Source organism: Notamacropus eugenii, chromosome 3, assembly GCF_028372415.1.
Source record: "Notamacropus eugenii isolate mMacEug1 chromosome 3, mMacEug1.pri_v2, whole genome shotgun sequence".
Taxonomy (NCBI): domain Eukaryota; kingdom Metazoa; phylum Chordata; class Mammalia; order Diprotodontia; family Macropodidae; genus Notamacropus; species Notamacropus eugenii.
In genome coordinates this window covers 106,902,873-106,921,749 of record NC_092874.1, presented here as the reverse complement: position 1 = coordinate 106,921,749, position 18,877 = coordinate 106,902,873, and the positions used below count along the sequence as shown (strand labels likewise).

General features: G+C 37.2%; 1 protein-coding gene across 1 annotated transcript in view; it reads left to right on the top strand.

Annotated features, from left to right (window-relative positions):
* Positions 1 to 18,877, top strand: part of LOC140533147 (uncharacterized) — a 212,479-nt gene that overhangs the window by 2,782 nt on the left and 190,820 nt on the right. Inside the window, exons 2-4 of the mRNA XM_072652516.1 lie at positions 5,894 to 6,011; positions 10,239 to 10,399; positions 16,442 to 16,559. Of these exons, the coding sequence (XP_072508617.1) occupies positions 5,894 to 6,011; positions 10,239 to 10,399; positions 16,442 to 16,559 (397 nt within the window). The remainder of the gene's footprint in view (positions 1 to 5,893; positions 6,012 to 10,238; positions 10,400 to 16,441; positions 16,560 to 18,877) is intronic.

Sequence of the window (18,877 nt, the reverse complement as noted above, 5' to 3'; positions counted from 1 at the left end):
GGAAACCTATTCTTTTTATTTGCAGACCTATGTTGCAAAATTTTGTACTCTATTACCATTATATTTTGAATTTTATCAAGAAAAATTTGGGGGCAATTAATTGTTTCTCTTTTTGTATGTGTCTACATAATAGCCTTAATTTTATCCCTTGTCCAAAAAGCCTAAAATATTTACTCTCCGACTTTTTACAGAAAAATTTGCCTATCCCTTCCCTCTTGCCTCTGAGACATACTGGCCAAATGATCTCTCACCTATAGCAATATGCTTCACTTCCATTCTCTGATTCTAGATTGACTCAAGGGTTATTATTAAGGAAGAAATGACATACATAATAACATATGCAGAAATACCATATAGCAATAAATACCATACATTTTACTGTGTTTTATTTTGAAGAGTTTTTTTTATGAGTTAATTGAATTTGATGCTTTTAACAACCCAGAGAGCTGATAGGTCAGACATTTTTTTCCTTTAAAAATAATTTTATTGATATAATTTGACTTTGTGTCAGATACATTTACTAGTATACCTCTCCTAGAGACTCATTTAGTTGTTATAAAATTAGAAAGGGAGAAGAAAAACAAACCTTCCTCAAAACTAACTAAGCACCTCAAAAAAATGATGATTTTCAGTGGTCCATATGCATACTCTCCCACCTTTGCAAAGAAGACTAGGAGGTGGAGGTGTGGATAGGTACTATTAATCTCATCATTCATAATTGAAGAAACAGGCTCATACAGATTGCTCAAGATCACTTAACAAGGGATAAAAATAAGTCAAATTTGTAAAATGCTATCTTTTTTCCTTTCCTTTTCCACCTTTTTCCTTCCCTTTCCTTTTCCTTTTCTTCTCCTTTCCTCTTTTCTTCTTTCTCTCTCTTTTTAAAAAGAATGTTATCTCACATTTAGCTTTGCAGTTTTGAGACCCTTCCCATATATTGTCTAAAATGATTTTTAAAAAATCCTGTGAGATAGGTAGAAGAATTATCTTTATTCCTATTTTACAGCTGAGAAAACTGAAACTTAGAGAGCAGAAAGGTAACTGAGTCAATCAGTGGAATAATCTAGGCTCAAACTCAGATCTTCTAAGTACAGTCAGTGCCTGGTATTTACATCATTAGACTTATTTATACATTTACCAGAGGTCTATTTGCCTTATATATGAGCAAAAAACCTCATCTAAACTAAGAAAAACAGGTACATTTCTCTAATAAATCTATACTCTGTCTTCATCATAGATACTTGGTAATGATTCTTGGAATCATTGGATTTGGAAACCTTTCAAATATGTTTCATACTTGATTTCTAAAATATCATGATGAAGATAATTCCAGGTATTCATCATGCATATCAATTATTTTACTATGCCATAACCAAATGAAATTCTTAGGAGATACTGAGGTCTCTGTTCCTCCACTAAATGGCTTCAACCTGAAGCTGCTTCTTTCTCTGTTGTCTCTTCCTTCCTGTTGGATTCTGCATCTCAGTGTTTCAGCTTCTAAACAGAGCAATAAATTGACAATTATAATAGTAGTAACAATAACAAGATATCAAATTCCACAGTGGAAAGATAGTTGGATTGAGAGTAAAAAAAATGTAGATTCTGTTCCCAGTTCCTCTGTGTTTTCAGTTATTAATATCATTTTAGAGTTATGAGGCTCAAAGAAGTAATGAAGAAATGAATGTACAAAAAAGCACCTAAGTGCTAAGTGCTGGTGATACAAAGAGAAATGGAAGACAGTCCCACCCTCAAGGAGCTTATGTTCTCATAGAAACAGAAGCACAATTAGAAGGAGTTAGAGGCAAGTCCAGATAGAAATGCCCTGTGCCATAGTCCTTAGGGTACAGGGACAATGAAGAGGGCAATGCATTTCCTTTAATTTAAATGATGTGCAATGACTTTTTAAGTTTAACTATTTTATGAATGTAAGGTGTTTTCATTCGGCTATCTAATCTAGTATCCTAAGGTTACAGAAGTCGTGAAGGTAGCTAAGTTTAACAAATGTTTAAATCATCTACCATGTGCAGAGCACTGTACTGAACTGGATGAGATAGAAAGTTAAAAAATGTTATGTGCTGAATTTTCATATGTAGCAAAACCAAAAAGATTATAAATTAAAATGTTAATCTGGTATATATTGCTTACTTTTCTCTTAAAGTATTTAATATACTCAACATGCAACTTTCAAAGCTCTCTCGTATGCGGATATATGTATGTATATAGTACGTATGGGTCCTTTCCCCTTTCTTTAATTTCTCTAGGGTATGGGTCTAGTAGTAGTGTATTTAGGTGAAAGGTATATGTACTGTTAGTATGTTAGTTAGTTTTGGCACATAATTCCATAGTACTTTCCAGGATGGCTGGAGACATTCATAGTTCCACCAACAGGGTATTAGTGTACTTATTTCCTCACAACTTATCTAGTAATTGGATTTTTCCTTCCTTTTAAAAAAATTATCTGTCTATATAATGCTTGTGAAGTGGAAACTCAGAATTGCTTTGCAATTTTCATTTATCTATTATTGGTGATTTGTAGCATTTTTTCATACTTTTGTTGCTGACTTGGATTTCTTTGAAAATTGCTATCCATAGCCTTTGACCATTTGTGAAAGGAAGTTTTGAGGTCTCTGCCCTCTTGGAGTTTATGGTCTACTAGAAAGATAATAACACTTAAAAGCATATTATTCTATAATATTCATAATGATAGCACTCTACAATGAAACACAGTGAAGTGGCAAGCAAATTATAATAGGTCAGAAGGAATAAAGATTATTAATGACCAGAGAAAACTTTCTAAAGGAATTGATATTTAAGGTGGCTTATAAAAGAATGGCAGGAATTTAATCAATCAGTCAAACAACATGAATTTATTAAGCACCTACTGTGTTAAAAGTTAAACAGTCCTTGGTCTTGAAGAATTTATATTCTAATTGGGGGAGACACTACATAAATAGCCATATATAAAACAGATAGAAGTAGATTGTGGGGAGGGTATTAGTAGGTTGAAGAATCAGGAAAGGTTTTGTGTAGATGGTGGCCCTTGAGGTTATCCAAGTAGAGGTGAGGCATTCCAGATAAAAGGAATGTGTGAGCCAAGGTGAGTCAATGCTATGGGTGCATGGTGTGGTGGTGGTGGTGGGGCAGTTAAAGTGGAGCATGGGAAGGTATTAATGTGAAATAAGGGAGGGAAGAGCCTAATTGTACTTGGACAGCAGCAAGGAGCCTTTTGAAGGTTTTGAGTAGAGGAATGAAGATATAATTTTTGTATGAAGTATGAAATAGGGATTAGGAGGAGTAGGAACAGGGTGAAGTCTAGGATAGAAGCTTGTGGGACACCTGTACTTAGAAGGCATGATTTGGAAGAGGATTCAACAAAGGAGTCAGAGAAGGAGTGGTCAGCACTTTTGTGGCTGGAGATACAGTGAAGTCAATCAATATCACTGTATTTTTGGTTCTCAGTTTCTCTCTAGTCTAAAGACAGCACTAGAGAATCCTGGAGAACAAAAATAACTCTGACTTTGTGTCAACTCTACTTCTGAGGGCTTTTCTCTTTGCTTCTGGGTTGTCCTGTTAGAGAAGATTGAGGTTGCTGGAGGTTTGACTGTTGAGAAAGTGGGATATGATTGTACTTTTACTCAAAATATTTCTCCATATTTCCTGACTTGTTAGATTTTCTTTCTCAGCTGAAAAAGATGACTACAAAAGTGCCCACTGACATACTAGTCTGTAAGGGAAAAGAAAAAGACAACATCCTGAGATGAGAAGCAAAAAGTGGGCTAGTAGAGGAAGCCCAGAGCTGGGAGATAAGAAACCTGCTTGTTAAACTCATCAAGTTTCTCTGTGAATTTAGGGAGTTCAGAAGTCCAAAGCTCATTTGATCTATGACTAAGCAGGGTACATACTTCTTGACCTACCAGTTTTGTTGTAAGGATAGAATGAGATTCTGGAAGTGAAAGTTGTTAATATCAGGGTTTAGCCAAGGCGTAATGAGTTATTTTCATATTCTAAGTGTTTCCTTTTTAAAAGGTAGTAAACATTACCTAAAAAGTATAGTTATATTTTAACTGCAACGGCCAAAGTATACATTTTTAGCTAATGTTTGACAAAGACATCAAAACATTGTCTGGGAGTGTGCTTTCTTGAGAATGACACTTTTTTTCCATTTTTTTAAAGAACTGGGAGCAAAAGAGGAAGCTCAAGGATGAGGGGAACATTGAGTAAATATGCTGGTAGCTTGGGTAAACCTTAAGAAGGAAAAGTGACTTGATGTCATTGTGTCTTGGACATGATGGCAGGCTGATGGGTAGTGACTGAGAGTCATTCAGTCATGACTAATTCTTTTTGACCCCATTTGGGATTTTCTGAGCACAGGCACTAAAGTGGCTTGTCATTTCCTTTCCCAGGAGCTGAAGAAACTGAAGCAAGCAGGGTAAAGTGACTTGCCCAGGGCCACATAGCTAATAGGTGTCTGAGGCTGGATTTGAACTTAGGACTCCCTAACTCCAGGCCCAATGCTCTTTCTGCTTAGCTGTCTAGAGCCTCTCTAGGAAGGACAAAGGATAATTTTCAGAACTATGGTCAATGACAGTGGTTCCTTGTGAGAACGATTCTTATTTTCAGGCAGTGTTGATTAGTAAGTGATAGTATAGATGGGGGCAATTGGGTGTCACAGTGGATTAGAGCTCTGGGCCTGGAGTCAGGAAGACTTTAATTCATATCTGGCTTGCTGTGTGACCCTGGGCAAGTCATTTAACCCTGTTTGTCTCAGTTTTTTCCTATGTAAAATGAGATGTTGAAGGAAATGACAAACCACTCCAGTACCTCTCCCCAGAAAACTTTAATGGGGTCACAAAGTTGGACACAACCAAAATGACTGAATGGATGGGTGTGACCTCCTGGATAGCCAGTGTGTGTATGTGCATGTGCATGTGCGTGTGTGTGTGTGTGTGTGTTAAGAGGCAGGAAAGAAGAATAAGTAATTGTTTTAGTACAACATACAACATAGCCAGTCACATAGTCTGATCTTTGGTACCACTGAGAAATGTGATGGTTGTAACTTTTGGCCACAACCTCAGTCTTCTTCAGCTTGGAGTATTTTTGTCATATCCTTATTTGGTCATTTGCTATACTTTTGTTCTCCATTTCTGGGTTGCTGCTCAGTGCTTATAACATGGACTTACTCAGGGCAAGGCGGCAGGAACCAATCTCCAGGGAGTCAGTTGCCTTCTTTCAGGGAAAAACTTTTCTCCATTCACAAACATCCCTTTAACCCCATTTGTCTGCTTCACAAACGTGCGCCATGGATTATAGGACCACAATGTAAGAATGTGGGTGATACAGTACAATCCTTCCTGACTATTGAAGAATACAATTCAAAGTCCTGATCTTCGGGGTCATCCTTTTATGCAAAAGACAATGGATTTAGATAACCAAAGTCTCCCTTGATCTTTTCTAAGTGCCTCAATCTTGGCTAGAAAAATATCATAAATGTGAATTTAGAATTTTGAAACAATGAGGACCATGAAGGTGAAGATTTATGTGTTCTAAATACTTCTGATATCTTAGATGTTATTCTCATTGTGAGATCTTTGCGTGATTTTTTTCTCATTACTTCTAAGCTAGGCCCATGGTAGAAATACTTCAGTGTAAGAATGCATACATGGACACTGTAGTTAAAACATAGCTGTATATTTTAGGTAATGTCTGTTGTCTTTTAAAAGGGAAGCACTTAAAATAGGGCACAAATAAATAGTGATTAGATTTTTATTGGCCTCCTAAGTCACCTAGTCTATCCCATATCCTACCATATGCCCAACCAAAGATTCTTTGACTTTGATCTGTTACAGATCCTAATAGTGTGAAAAAGGCTAATCTCTTTCTCCTTCCTGTTTAGATGGCGAGGAAGACTTTTAGCAAATTGGAGATAATCCTTAGTGTTCTGTTTCTGGCGGTGTTCATCATTTCTGTTGTCCTGATTGTGCTTTTAGCTACGAATACCTCAGGAGTGAAAGGTAAGAAGACAAAGAAGTGTGGTGTTCTTGCCTTGTGGTCACCTATATGGCCTAATGTTTTCTAGAGGAGGAGGTGTCTTCCCTATATTCTCCAGGATAATGATCCCCAAATTGTGCTCCACAGAATCTTTATCCTCCATGAAATAGGAATACAAGATAGATGTGAAAATACCATTGCTAATAAATACTTTCTTTTCTAATATATTAAATACAAAACTTTGTGTCAAAAGAATTTTATATGGAATTTTGGAGGCATGAGAAAAGGCTTAATTTCCTTTTTCTAGCACTAAAATTTTTCTTCCTTTTATCCATGGGGTATTTAATGTTCCCAGGCTTTCCCACACATCATTTTTGGATGGTAGCATATTACTTGACTCAAAACATCCCGTGGCCAAATTAATTTGTGAAGTACTGCTATTAATAGTGTGTAGATTTTGACATTGTGGACTCAAGGGTTCCATATCACATTTCTTTGATATCCTTCACTTCACTTAAAATGGTATTTTGGCTTGTTAAATTTACAATAGCATTAATGACAACAATAATGAATACTTTTCATAATAAAGATAAGATGATCATAAAAATAATAAGTGTATTTAATCAAAATTTACAATTCCATAATAGAAAAGGAGTCCCTTAATTATCTAAATATTTTGTCTTTTGGATATATGTACATGTGAGAAAAATGATTTTATTGATTTACCATCAGCAAGGGTCTGCATTACTTTTTAAATCCTGGGATTGTATTATGCTAAGTTATTCACATTCTCTCAGACTGTCCTCTTACGATGTTGTGAAATAGTTGAATAGGAGAAAGGGGATAGTTAGTGTTAGGGAAGCAGTTTTCCCAGAATACAATAACAAGCAGAAGATAAAATTCAAGATCAGATATGTTTACTAGACACCTGCTGTATGCAGAGCACTGATCTAGATAAGTGGCAGAGATACAAAGGTTAGAGAAAATGATCTGGCCCTCAAGGGGCTGAAAATATAGGTTGGGGGATGGAGTGTGGTATGTATGTGCTAGGTGCTTCAGGAGAGGCAGTAAGAAACAACAGTTATACAACATTATAGTGTTATAACTACAATAATATAACTATAAGAGTTATAATAATGCAGTGTTGCATAAATGCATTTTGAGGTGGGGTGGAGTCTGGACCTATGATCGCATTGATTGTAGGGAACTAATACCCAGTGATAAATCTCTTTTCCCCAGTATAGATAGCAAAGGTTCTGTATCTCATGTTCTTAGAGTTTCCTGGGATACTGAGATGTCAAGCCAGTGTGTAGTAGAGTTGGGACTTGAAACCAGCTGTTCCTGACTATCCACTAAACTAGTCTGCTTCTCTTTAACCACAGGCTTATGAAACAAAATGCTATATGAACCAAATGACATCTAAGGTCTTTTCCTGGTACTAAAGTTCTATAAATTTAAAAATAGAAGTTGAAGGTCATATGTAGAAATCAGCACAATTGAGAAAAAAATCTTTATAATTATGGCTTAAATCAAATTAAAAAATACCATTCCTTTTTGAGTTGGGAAAAGTTCAAATCAAGTTTAGAAATCTCACCATTTTTATTAATATTGTTCTGTATAAAGTCACTATCTTCAGTCAATAAAGAGTTGAAAATTTTAATTTTATTGTTTTTTTAACTCAACAAAAATGCTTTAAAACTCATTTAGTTTGTTTTCTTGTTCTGGGCAGCTAGATAAGGCAATGAATAGAGTGCTTGGAATCAGGAAAACTCCTGTTTCTGAGTTCAAATCTGGCCTCAGACACTTACTAGCTATGTGACTCTGAGCAAGTCATTTCACCCTACTTGCCTCAGTTTGCTCATCTGTAAAATTAAATGGCAAACCACTCCAGCATCTTTGCCGAGAAAACTCCAAATGTGGTCACAGAGTCAGAAGCAAATGAAAAATGACTAAACAACAGTAAGTTTTAAAGTTTGAAGTCACACTTTCATCCTGTCTATCATCAGATTGAAAAACCCATCTTTAAGGAGGCTGGTTTCTACATGAGGACCTTATCATTTATATATTTATGAAATCATTATGGAGGTGTCAGAATGGAGTTACCATTTATATTGTTAAAATTAAGGTAACGATATGTCTACCCTGGTGACCTTAGGCAAGACAACAGACCCTCTGGGTCTCAGTTTCCTTGTCTATGAAATAAGGAATTCGATAAGATGTCTTCTAAGGTCCTTCCAGTTCCAAATTTATGATACTATGTATTGAGCATTCCTTGAGAACAGAATCATTTAGGCAGTAAAGAGCAGGAGAAATAATGAGAGTAATCTCACATAATTCTTATCTTCAAGAAGCTCCCATTCAAATGGAGGAAACAAATTAGTTGTTCCTAGTGCAATAAGAGATACAGGGAGAGTAAGGGTACCCACTCACAGACACAGAGACAGACACATAGAAGATGTTACCTGCAAACAACAATTTGTAGAAAGTGGCACAGTAAATGGAGTATTGACCTTCCAGTCAGGGAGACTTGAGATCATGTCCTGCCTTGGACATTTACTAGCTGTGTGACCCTGGGCACGTAGGAATTGCAGAGGAAGTGATAACTTGCATAGGTGGAGAGAATGTCTTTATTCGGAGTTCCCCATACTAACGACAGCAATCAGTCTGGCACTGTGCCAAGTGCTGCGTACACAAATAATGGAAAAAAAAAAAAACGAAGACAGGCTCTGCTCTCAAGGAGCTTATAATCTCTTTTGAGAAGTCAACACACAAAGGGAAGCTGAAAGACAGAGGAGATGGCACTTTAGTCAGAGGGACAGAGTAGGGAGGAGGTGGAATACCAAGGCTGAAATGGTTTTTGAAATATAAATATATGTATTATAGTTAAAATGACATATAAACTTCATGTACACACGTAAATAAAAATGTTCATCAAATTCCCAGAGAAGAAAAATGTTTTGGGTCCTTTCAAACACAATTTAATTTCTTCTTGTTTAGGTTTGATTTATCAATTAGTGTTTTTAAGAATAGTTTTTCCAATAATGAACTTCCTGGGGGCATGGAGGAGAAGTCACAGAAATTTCCAAGTAGTACAGCCAGGTGAGAAACGAGGTGGATTCTGAGATGATCCCCCTCCTTCAGTGGAGGTTTTAGAGTTCGTGGCTATAACCTCCAGAAGGATAGAGATGGAGTCCCAAAACTGATGGGATCCTGCAAGATGATGATATTCTTGCCAACAAATCGCAAAGTCTGGCCCCCATCCCTTTATTCATATCAGTTCACTATGGGATTTTGAGGAAGTCACTTAAAGGGTCCCTTGACTTCAATTTCCTCATCTATAAAATGAGTGGGTTAGAATCAATAGTCTTTAAAGTTCCTTTGACCTCTAAATCTATGATCTTATAATCTCACATTTTATTTTAGCACTATAAGATTTAGAAAGCTATGACTATGGTAGTAATACGTTTATTATTCACATTTCATAGTTGAGGAGACTGAAGTCTAGAGATAATAAAATGATAAATGTCAGATCTGGAACCCTGATTAGATGGTGCAGCCAATAGAGTGCCAGACTGAAGTCGGGAAGACTCAGTAAATTGGTCCTCAGATATTTACCAGGTGTGTGACCCTAGGCAAGTTACTTCACCCTGTTTGCCTCAGTTTCCCTATTTGTAAAATGAGCTGGAGAAAGAAATGGCAAAACTATTCCAGTATTTTTGCCAAGAAAACCCCAAATGGGATCATGAAGAGTCAGAGAAGATTGAAAACAAGACTCTTGATTCCTCTATTGTATTTGTCTTTCATTGCTGAAGAAGACCATGCATCAGAAAAATGATGACATGACTTGCACTTGACTTTGTTTTGAGTGAGGGAGGGCTCTGCAGGTCACCAGCCTCACTTATTCTCTAGAGCCATCTGAATCCAGTGACCAGGTATTCATCAGGATGACTGAGGATGACCCAGGATGCAGCTGGCTCTTTAGGCCAAGGTCTTTGCAGGTACTGACTTAGGGTGAAGTAATGTCCATTCATTGAATAGGCCTGTTTAAGAAGTAGCCAGGATATACAAGGTTGATTCTAAGATATCTTAAATTTATGGAATGTATAAGTATCGAGAACCACAGAGCAAAAGTCAAATCATCACTAGAATTAACTAACTAAAAAATGATAAATACTAAGGACAGAGTGGGTTTGAAAGTTTTTTGACTTGAATGTTTCATGTCTTTTTTCTTTTGGCTTTGGTCTTATTAGTTGATTCAGGAAGCACCACGTCAAGTCCTGGGATGACCAGGACAACCAGGACCTCTACTACCATCTCCACATCCACCTCTTTCACAACTATAACTCCAGAATGCCATGCAGTAAACCTGTCAAAAAGGATCAACTGCATCCCTGATCAATCACCAACACAGGTCTGTTGTAGTACATGTTTTTATCCTTTAGACTATGAAGTCTAGTTGTTCTTTAGACTTATTTCTCAGAAACAGGATGGTAGAGATCATCTGGGTCAACACTCATTTTACTGAGCTAAGAGGTGGGGAGGCGTAAGTGTTCTCCGTAAGTCTGCACAGAGTTTTGTCAGAATGCTTATATAGATAGACCTAGGAATCACTCATCTCCATAGAAATGGTAATGAGGTTTATGGTTGTTAGTCTTGTGGCTTAATCTTCTGTCTTTGGTTCCAGGATGATTAAGTTGGTTAGATGAGTGGGAAAGAGTGTGCCCTGGTTCATGAGGTTGATTAGCAGCTAAAGTCAGGCTGAGTTTGGGTGGATGAAACAGTAACATGGTCCCAATGGTTTTTCTGAGTAAACTTCCCATCTGGAAGAGGAGAGTCAATTTCAAACTGTGATAAATTATCATGTATACACAGATAATTTCTAAATCTACGTATTCAGTGTCCATTCCTTTCCCAAGCTCAGCTAACTGCCAGCTGCGCATCTCTCCCTGCATATGCCATAGGGATCTCAAAGTCAACCGATTCAAAATGGAACTCATCTGTCCCTCTAAACCTACTCTTTTTCCTAATGTCTCTATTTCTGTCAAAGACACTATGATCCTTATAGTAACCCAGGTTTATGACTCTAGAGGTTTCCTCAGCCCTTCATTCTTCCTCATTTCTCCTCATTTCCCCTGCCTATTCTCTATAGCCAGGCAGTTGCCCAATTGACTCGATTCTACCTCGCAATGCGTCTTAACCCTGACCCCTTCATATCACTACCACTGTGACTCTGTCTTCGTTATACCTTGTCTATCCTATCCTAATAGCCTCCTGATTGGTTTCCTACCTTCCAGCCTCTCACTTCTCCAGTCCATTTTCCACGTTGCTGCCAAATTGATATTCCTAAAGCATAGGTTTGACTATGTTACTCCCCTGTTCAAGAAGAAGCTTCAGTGACTCCCAATTACTTCTAAGATAAAATAGACTCTTCTCTTAGGCAACTAGGTGGTGCAATGGCTAGCATGCTCCGCCTGGAATTTGGAAGACTCGAGTTTAAATCTGGCTTCAGACATTTACTAGCTATGAGATCCTGGGCAAATTACTTAGCTTGTTTTCCTCAGTTTCCTTAATTGTAAAGTGGGAATAATAATATGGGCAACCTCATAGGGTTATTGTGAGGCTCAAATGAAATAAATTTGTAAAGCACTCAGCACAGTTCCTGGCACATAGTAGGCATTTAATAAATGCTAGTACGGGAGAATGATTAGGAGGCTAATTGTTAAGAGCCTAAAGTAAGGCGGGGTAACATGAGTAGAGAAAAGAAGATGGATGTGAGAGATGATGTGGAGTTAGAAATAAGATTTGCTTGGGTATGTGGGGGTAAGTAAGATAAAGAATTCATGGTAACACCAAGGCTGTAAATCTGGGTGACTAGAAGGATGATAACGTTCTTGACAGAAACAGGGAAATTTGGAAGAAGAGGGAAGAGAAGGGAATAAGTATTTATATAATATTTACTATCTGCCAGATACTGTGCTAAACGCTTTAAAAGTATTAATTCGTTTGCTCTTCACAACAGCCTTGTGAAATTGTTTTTGTCATTTAGTTGATCTTTGTGACCCTACGGACCAACTGCCCATGGGATTTTCTTGGTAAAAATACTGGAGTGATTTGCCATTTTCTTCTCCAGTGAATCTAATAGATCCTTTTGGTTAGGCAAGCAATGATTAAGTGACTTGCCCAGGGTCACAAGGCTAGGAAGTGTCTGAACCTGGATTTGAACTCAGATCTTCCTGACTCCCAGGCCCAGTGCTTTGTCCACTGAGTCACCTAAATGAGTTTGGAAATAACAATAAATCCTATTCTGAACAGACTGAATTTGAGATACCAATGGAACATCTACCCAGATTGAAATGTCTACTAGCAAGTGAGTGATAAAGGGACTGGAGCTTGAGAGATAAACTAGGGTTGGATAGAGAGACCTAGGAATCACGCATCTGCACAGAAATGATAATGAAGTTTATGGGTGCTGATAAGGTCAGCAAGTGAATAAATCTGGATGAGAGAGAAGGCCCTGGATCAGGTCTTGAAGTACACCCACATTTATGAGGTTTGATATGGAGGATGATGCAGCAAAGAAGACCAAGAATAAACAGTCAGATAGAGAAGAGCCAAGAGAGAAAATTGTTACAAAAACCCAGAGAGGAGAGAGAGCATTTAGGAGGAAAGGTGATCAACAGGGTCAGAGGCTATTGCTGTGTTCATCCTTCGTTGCCGAAGAAGACCATGCTGTCAGAGAATAATGACATGACTTGCACTTGACTTTGTTTTGAGTGAGAGAGGGCTTTGCAGGTCACCAGCTTCACTTCTCCAGAGCCATCTGAATCCAGTGACCAGATATTCATCAGGATGATTGGAGATGGGCCAGGATGAGGCAATTGAGGTTAAGTAACTTGCCCAAGGTCACACAGCTAGTGAGTGTCGAGTGTCTGAGGTGAGATTTGAGCTCAGTTCCTCCTGACTCCTGAACTGGTACTCTATCCACTGCACAGCCTAGCTGCCCAGATGTAATATAATGTTATAGTGAAGTAAGAAATATTGAATATGAGGAATTCAGAAAAAAACATGGGGAATTTTTTAAATGAACTGATGCAGTGAAATAAGTAGAATCTAGTGATGATAACAATGAAAATGAAAAGACTACTAAAAAGAAGATGAATTTTGGATTAACAAGAATAATTAATAAATAATAAGGCATGTCTGTCCTCTGAACAGAAAGGTGGGGAAATATCAGGGCATAATGTTGTATACATTATCAGATATCAATTCATTCCTATGGCAGAATTGGTTGCTCAATTTTAATTTTTTGTTACAAAGAAGAATTTAATGAATTGGGGCAGTGTGGAGGGGTTTTTTTTGCACCAGAAATTACAACTGGAAAGACAAAAGACACCAATTCAGTGTATTTTAAAAGAAATTGCCTCTCCTGTCATAGCTTTTTCTTGGGAAGTCTAAGACCTGACCCCTAACCAAATTTAACATTAGAACTTGCTAAACTTCAGATATCAGTCTGATTGCTTGAACTTTCCTTTTGTTTTATTGCTATCATATGGGGATAATAAAGTAATATTCTGTTAATACTTGATCATCTTTATTATTCTTTACATGAACTTTGCTTTCTTTAATTGTACTTTGCTACAAATTAATTAGTACATAACTTTGGCATTCATGTACACATCCTATTCTTGTTTTCCTTAATCAGAGTATGAAACTCTGGATGCATAATTTGACAAGAACATTGCTAATAAGAAAAAGTCTGGATTCCAGCCACACACAAGGATCCTGAGAGTTTGGAGAGTAGAATTTGGAAAAGGAGGCTGGGAATTGCATCAAAGGATGCAGAATAGGTGGCTGGGTTACCCAACAGTAAAACTTTTGTATTTCTCCTAATGCTAAGACAGGACTGCGTGACTAGGAAAGTGAGATCTGGCAATTAGGTGCTGATCCCTAGAAGAAGGCAGAATACTATAAATTGGGATGCTTGAAGGTGAAATCCTGGGTCATAGGAATGGTCCTTCCAACACACAAAATCATGAATTTAAGAGTTTGTAAGGAACTGCAGAAGTTTCCTATTTGAAACATGAATTCCTTTTATACTATGGTGTAAGTAAGGATTTAGGTCTGGAAAGGACCTTAGAGATCATCTAGTCCAGTTTCCTCATTTTATCCTTCACAGTTGGTCATCTAATCTCTCTCTGAAGATCTCTAGTGATGGGGAGGTCACTGCTTCCCAAAGCATTCTGTTTGACTTTTGTATAGTTTGAACTTAATGAATGTAAGGATTACTTATTCGTACTACTTACCTTTCTTTGTGTTTCAAGTGGTTAGTGCAGTGCCTAACATATGTAGTAAATGTTTAATAAGTGTTTTTTTGACTGATTGATTACAGGACATTGTGTTAGGTGCTGATGGAGAAGAAAATTTAGAAAGACATAGGACCTTTCATCTCAGAATTTACTCTCAAGTGTATATAACACAACTACAGTGTTAGCCCTTGAGCCTGTGTTCTTTCAATGGCTTCACTTTATCACATCCATTAGAGGATTAAGTGTTCCAGGGACCTAGACAGATGAAGATTTTCAAAGGTATATTTAAAATATGTTGTTGTACCATATTACTTCACTTGGTGATAATGGTGCTCACTACCCAACTCAACTCAGCAGAGGCAGTATACAGTTTCTTAGATCCTCCTTTCCCATGTGAGACATACAGACATCATCCCATCAGGCCCATGCTTTCCCTTCAAACTGATGTCCTCTGCAAAGTCTGCTGCATGTTGATCTTGTCATAATATGGTAGGGATGGGGGTGGAGGTCGGAAATTCTCTTTCTCCCACATGTCCATTGAGCCTCTTGAGGTACTATTATGTTATGCACAGCCACCCCTCCTTCCCTTGGGATTCTAATTTCCTTTTATTTAATAGAAGTAGTTGTAATTCTTTTTGCCTTTTTGGTAACTTAAAAAGACTCTTTTCTTTATATTCCTTTCTTAAATCTATCTAAGTTCCCAGAAAATCCATAATTAGATCTTAATTTTTTACTACATTCCTTACAAGCAAAGGTTGAATGAATCTCCCAGGTTCCCTTAAGCCACCAAGTACACTACTGACTTTAAATTCTCGTGGTTGAGTCAGTTCTTGCCCAGCCTGACTTCCTCATGATAGCCCTTTATCACTATGACACACTGACCATCCAACACAGAACCATAACAGAAAACAAAACATCAGAATCATATAAATATATTAAATATTTAAAAATAAAAGAAAAATCAAAGTACTTATTATGTGAGTGAAGTCCTAGTAAATTTTTCCTTATCCTGAGCTGAAATACATTTAGCCATAATATTCACTAGTTAGTATTAGTTGTACCTTAATTTAAAAGAGTTTAGTTTATAGGACAACCCCCTAGCTCTTCATAAGCACTATGCTTACTACATGTCTAGTGGCCATTAGACATGAGGCTGTTCTCCCAGGTATGACTGGCTGATGACTTAGAGGATTTTGCACAAACAATTCAGTATTTCTTTTGCTAGAGAAATGCAACTCTTTTTTAAAACAACAGTTCAAATAAAACTTATTTGTTCAACTTAAGTGAAAATTCTTATTGAAGCAAGATTAAAAAATCTTTCACTTAGGCTTAGATTCTCATCTCAAATGTATTAAATATGTTCTTAAACTAATATGAGGTTCAATTTCTATTTTACTCAAGTTTATTGCAACTATTCAGACCTCTGCTCATCTCTTCTAATAATTCTTTGGAATTTAAATATGGCTTAACCTTTCCAAAATGTCTCAGCACTTGTACTTTTTCATCTTTCACTGCATTTCCCCCCCATTTTCTATATAAAACTTGAATCTAATAGTCAAACATATACTCACTATCCTTTGAAATATGTACATATGTATATATACATATAAAATGCTATACTAAAGACTTTCAGCTTTTGCATGTGTATATGTCTATATGTGTCTGTATACATATGTGCATGTACACACATATATATACACACATATTCACATATGTACACATGAATTCCTAAATGAACTTTACCCTCTCTTTCCTTTTGTACCTTTAAAGATATTTTGAACTGATAGAACAGTCTCTTAGTCCGGTTCTGGTAGCTCCCATATAGTATCTGTCATAGAATATAGTCAGAGAAATTCATTTATTTTAATGTCATCCTGAGCCAGATATCATTAGCAATATAATGTTCTTTCTTAGAAAAACAAATCAGAGAATCACGTGAGGCAAAGGGAAATATAAAATGATGGATGATCTGACATTTTGTGTTATTTATTTCATTACTCCTCTGAATTGGTGACCATATTTCTCAAGAACACTCATAATGGTAACTCATCCAAGACTCTTGTATGAAAGGTACCTAGGACAGGAGGTGAGTAATGTTAGGGGGCCACTGTTGACACTGTTACTGTGACATACTCTTTTTGTTCCAGGCCATATGTCGCCAGCGTGGTTGTTGCTGGAGTCCTCAGGGCTCAGTCAATATGCCCTGGTGTTACTTCTCCAAGCAGTATGGCTATCAGGTAGAAGATGGTACAAACACCAATGCAGGTAAGTAAGCCAGTTCCCAGAACAGGAAGGAGAATATCTATAAGAATCTGGGGATGGATTCAAAAATTACCCAGCAGACAGAACTACAAGCATATGGTGTATCTCCCTGCATTGTCATATTCACCATGACAGGTAGATGGAACTTCTCATGGAAAAGGGTCAGGATGTAGAAGGGCAATAACATTGGAGATGTGGTTGCAACTTTAAATCTAATTCATAAGTCAGGAAAGAGCTTTTGTGAACTATGAAGCATTAAACAAATGAAGGTCATTTCTTTATTATTAATAATGACAAAGACTAAGCAGAACCACCTTTGCCCCTAAAGCAAGGCAGAATGGAGGAAGATAGAAGAAGGAACACAAAGTGACCCTGACCTCTGGAAATACTTAGTATAATTCTTGCTCTCAGGGAGTTCCTAGTCTTGAAGTTAACTTGTAATCTAGTTGAGGTGATAAGACCAACATACATGAAAGATTTTGGATCATAGATATGGAAGGGACACTAGAAAGTAGTCTAATCTTTCCCTTTCATCATTTTACAGTTCAGGGAATTGTGGTCCAGAGATGTGAAGAAATTTTTCTAAGATTCCACAGGTAGTAAGTAAAAGAGTTGGAATTAGAATGGGAGTTCTCCATCTCCAAATCCAGTTCATTTTCCACTATGGCAAACTGTCTCCCTTAAACATGCAACAAAGTATACAAGCAAATGAAAAAGAGGAAAATTCAAAGTGAATCCATACGTTGAGAGAACATCTACTAAAGGAAACCAAAGAAGATGAAACGACTTCGCAGTGGGATTGCCATCTGTCCTCTCTCTCACGCACTTCTCTTAGTTACTTACATGCCATTTCCCCCATTAGAATGTGAGTTCCTTGAGAGTAGACTTTGTATCCCTAGCACATAATATGATAAGTGCTTGGTGACTGATTGACCTTGCTTAACATAGGAAAATGACTGAACAGATATTAGTATATGAATGTGTGTGTTCGTCCTTCGTTGCCGAAGAAGACTGTGCCATCAGAGAAATGATGACATGACTTGAACTTGACTTTGTTTTTTGAGTGAGGGTGGGCTATACGAATGCATTGAACTATGACAAATGATGAATACAAGGAATCTGGGAAAGCACGGAAAGACTTGCCTCTGAAGTACAAGTGAAAATATTCAGAACCAGAGCAGTAATCATAGCAGTATAAGTAAAAATTGCACTAAAAGGTAGTTGTACTCAGATTAATGGTATGAACCAATCTTGGTGCTAGACAAGGAAGAAAACAAATATGATTAAATACTTACTAAGTGTTTGGTAATATACAAATATTATCTTACTTGATCTTTAAAACCATTTTTGGAGGAAAGTGTTATTATCATCCTCATTTTACAAATGGAGAAATTGAACTAGACAGAGTTGACTTGCCCAATACACAGCTAGTATATGTCTGCGGTTAGATTTGAACTCAGGTCTTCCTGACCCTGGGTCCAACACACTAACTGCTATAACATCTTACTGCCTTTATCTCTAGATAATGAAGTACATCTCCCTGTTCTTATTAGAGAAATGTATATGTGTATGGTGGGGCAGGGGGGAAAGTACAGGTGCATGGTGTCACATGTCTTGTCACGTATAGTGATTTTGTTGGATGGTGCTGCTTACATGTTTTCCTTGTTACAAGGGAGAGCACAATGGGAGCTCCAGATATTGGAAGATAATAGTGAAACCAATAAAAGTCATCAATAAAACTTCAAAAAATATGCCTTGCTTATAATAGCAGGCTATAATTAATTGTTTATTGAACGGAATTGAATTGAGTAAGAGGAACACTTTCCAAAGGAAGCCTTTATTCATGTTTTTAAGGAGAGGAGCATGAATTGGGTAGAGAAGATTTAGCAGCATTCTCCCTCCCCGCCCCCCAAGTTATAACTCAGTAGGGAGTATACATATATGATGGTGTTTATCTCTCTTTCCCACTTTTTTTGAAAAACAGAAAGCTTTCTTTGACTTTTTCTTTTTTCCCTCCCTCCTTCCTTCCTTCTTTCCTTCCTTCCTTTCTTCCTCCCTTCCTCCTTCCCTTCCTCCTTCCCTCCCTCCCTTTCTTTCTTTCTTTCTCTTTCTTTCTTTCTTTCTTTCTTTCTTTCTTTCTTTCTTTCTTTCTTTCTTTCTTTCTTTCTTTCTTTCTTCCTTTCCTTTCCTTTCCTTTCCTTTCCTTTCCTTTCCTTTCCTTTCCTTTCCTTTCCTTTCCTTTCCTTTCCTTTCCTTTCCTTTCCTTTCCTTTCCTTTCTTTCCTTCCTTCCTTCCTTCCTTCCTTCCTTCCTTCCTTCCTT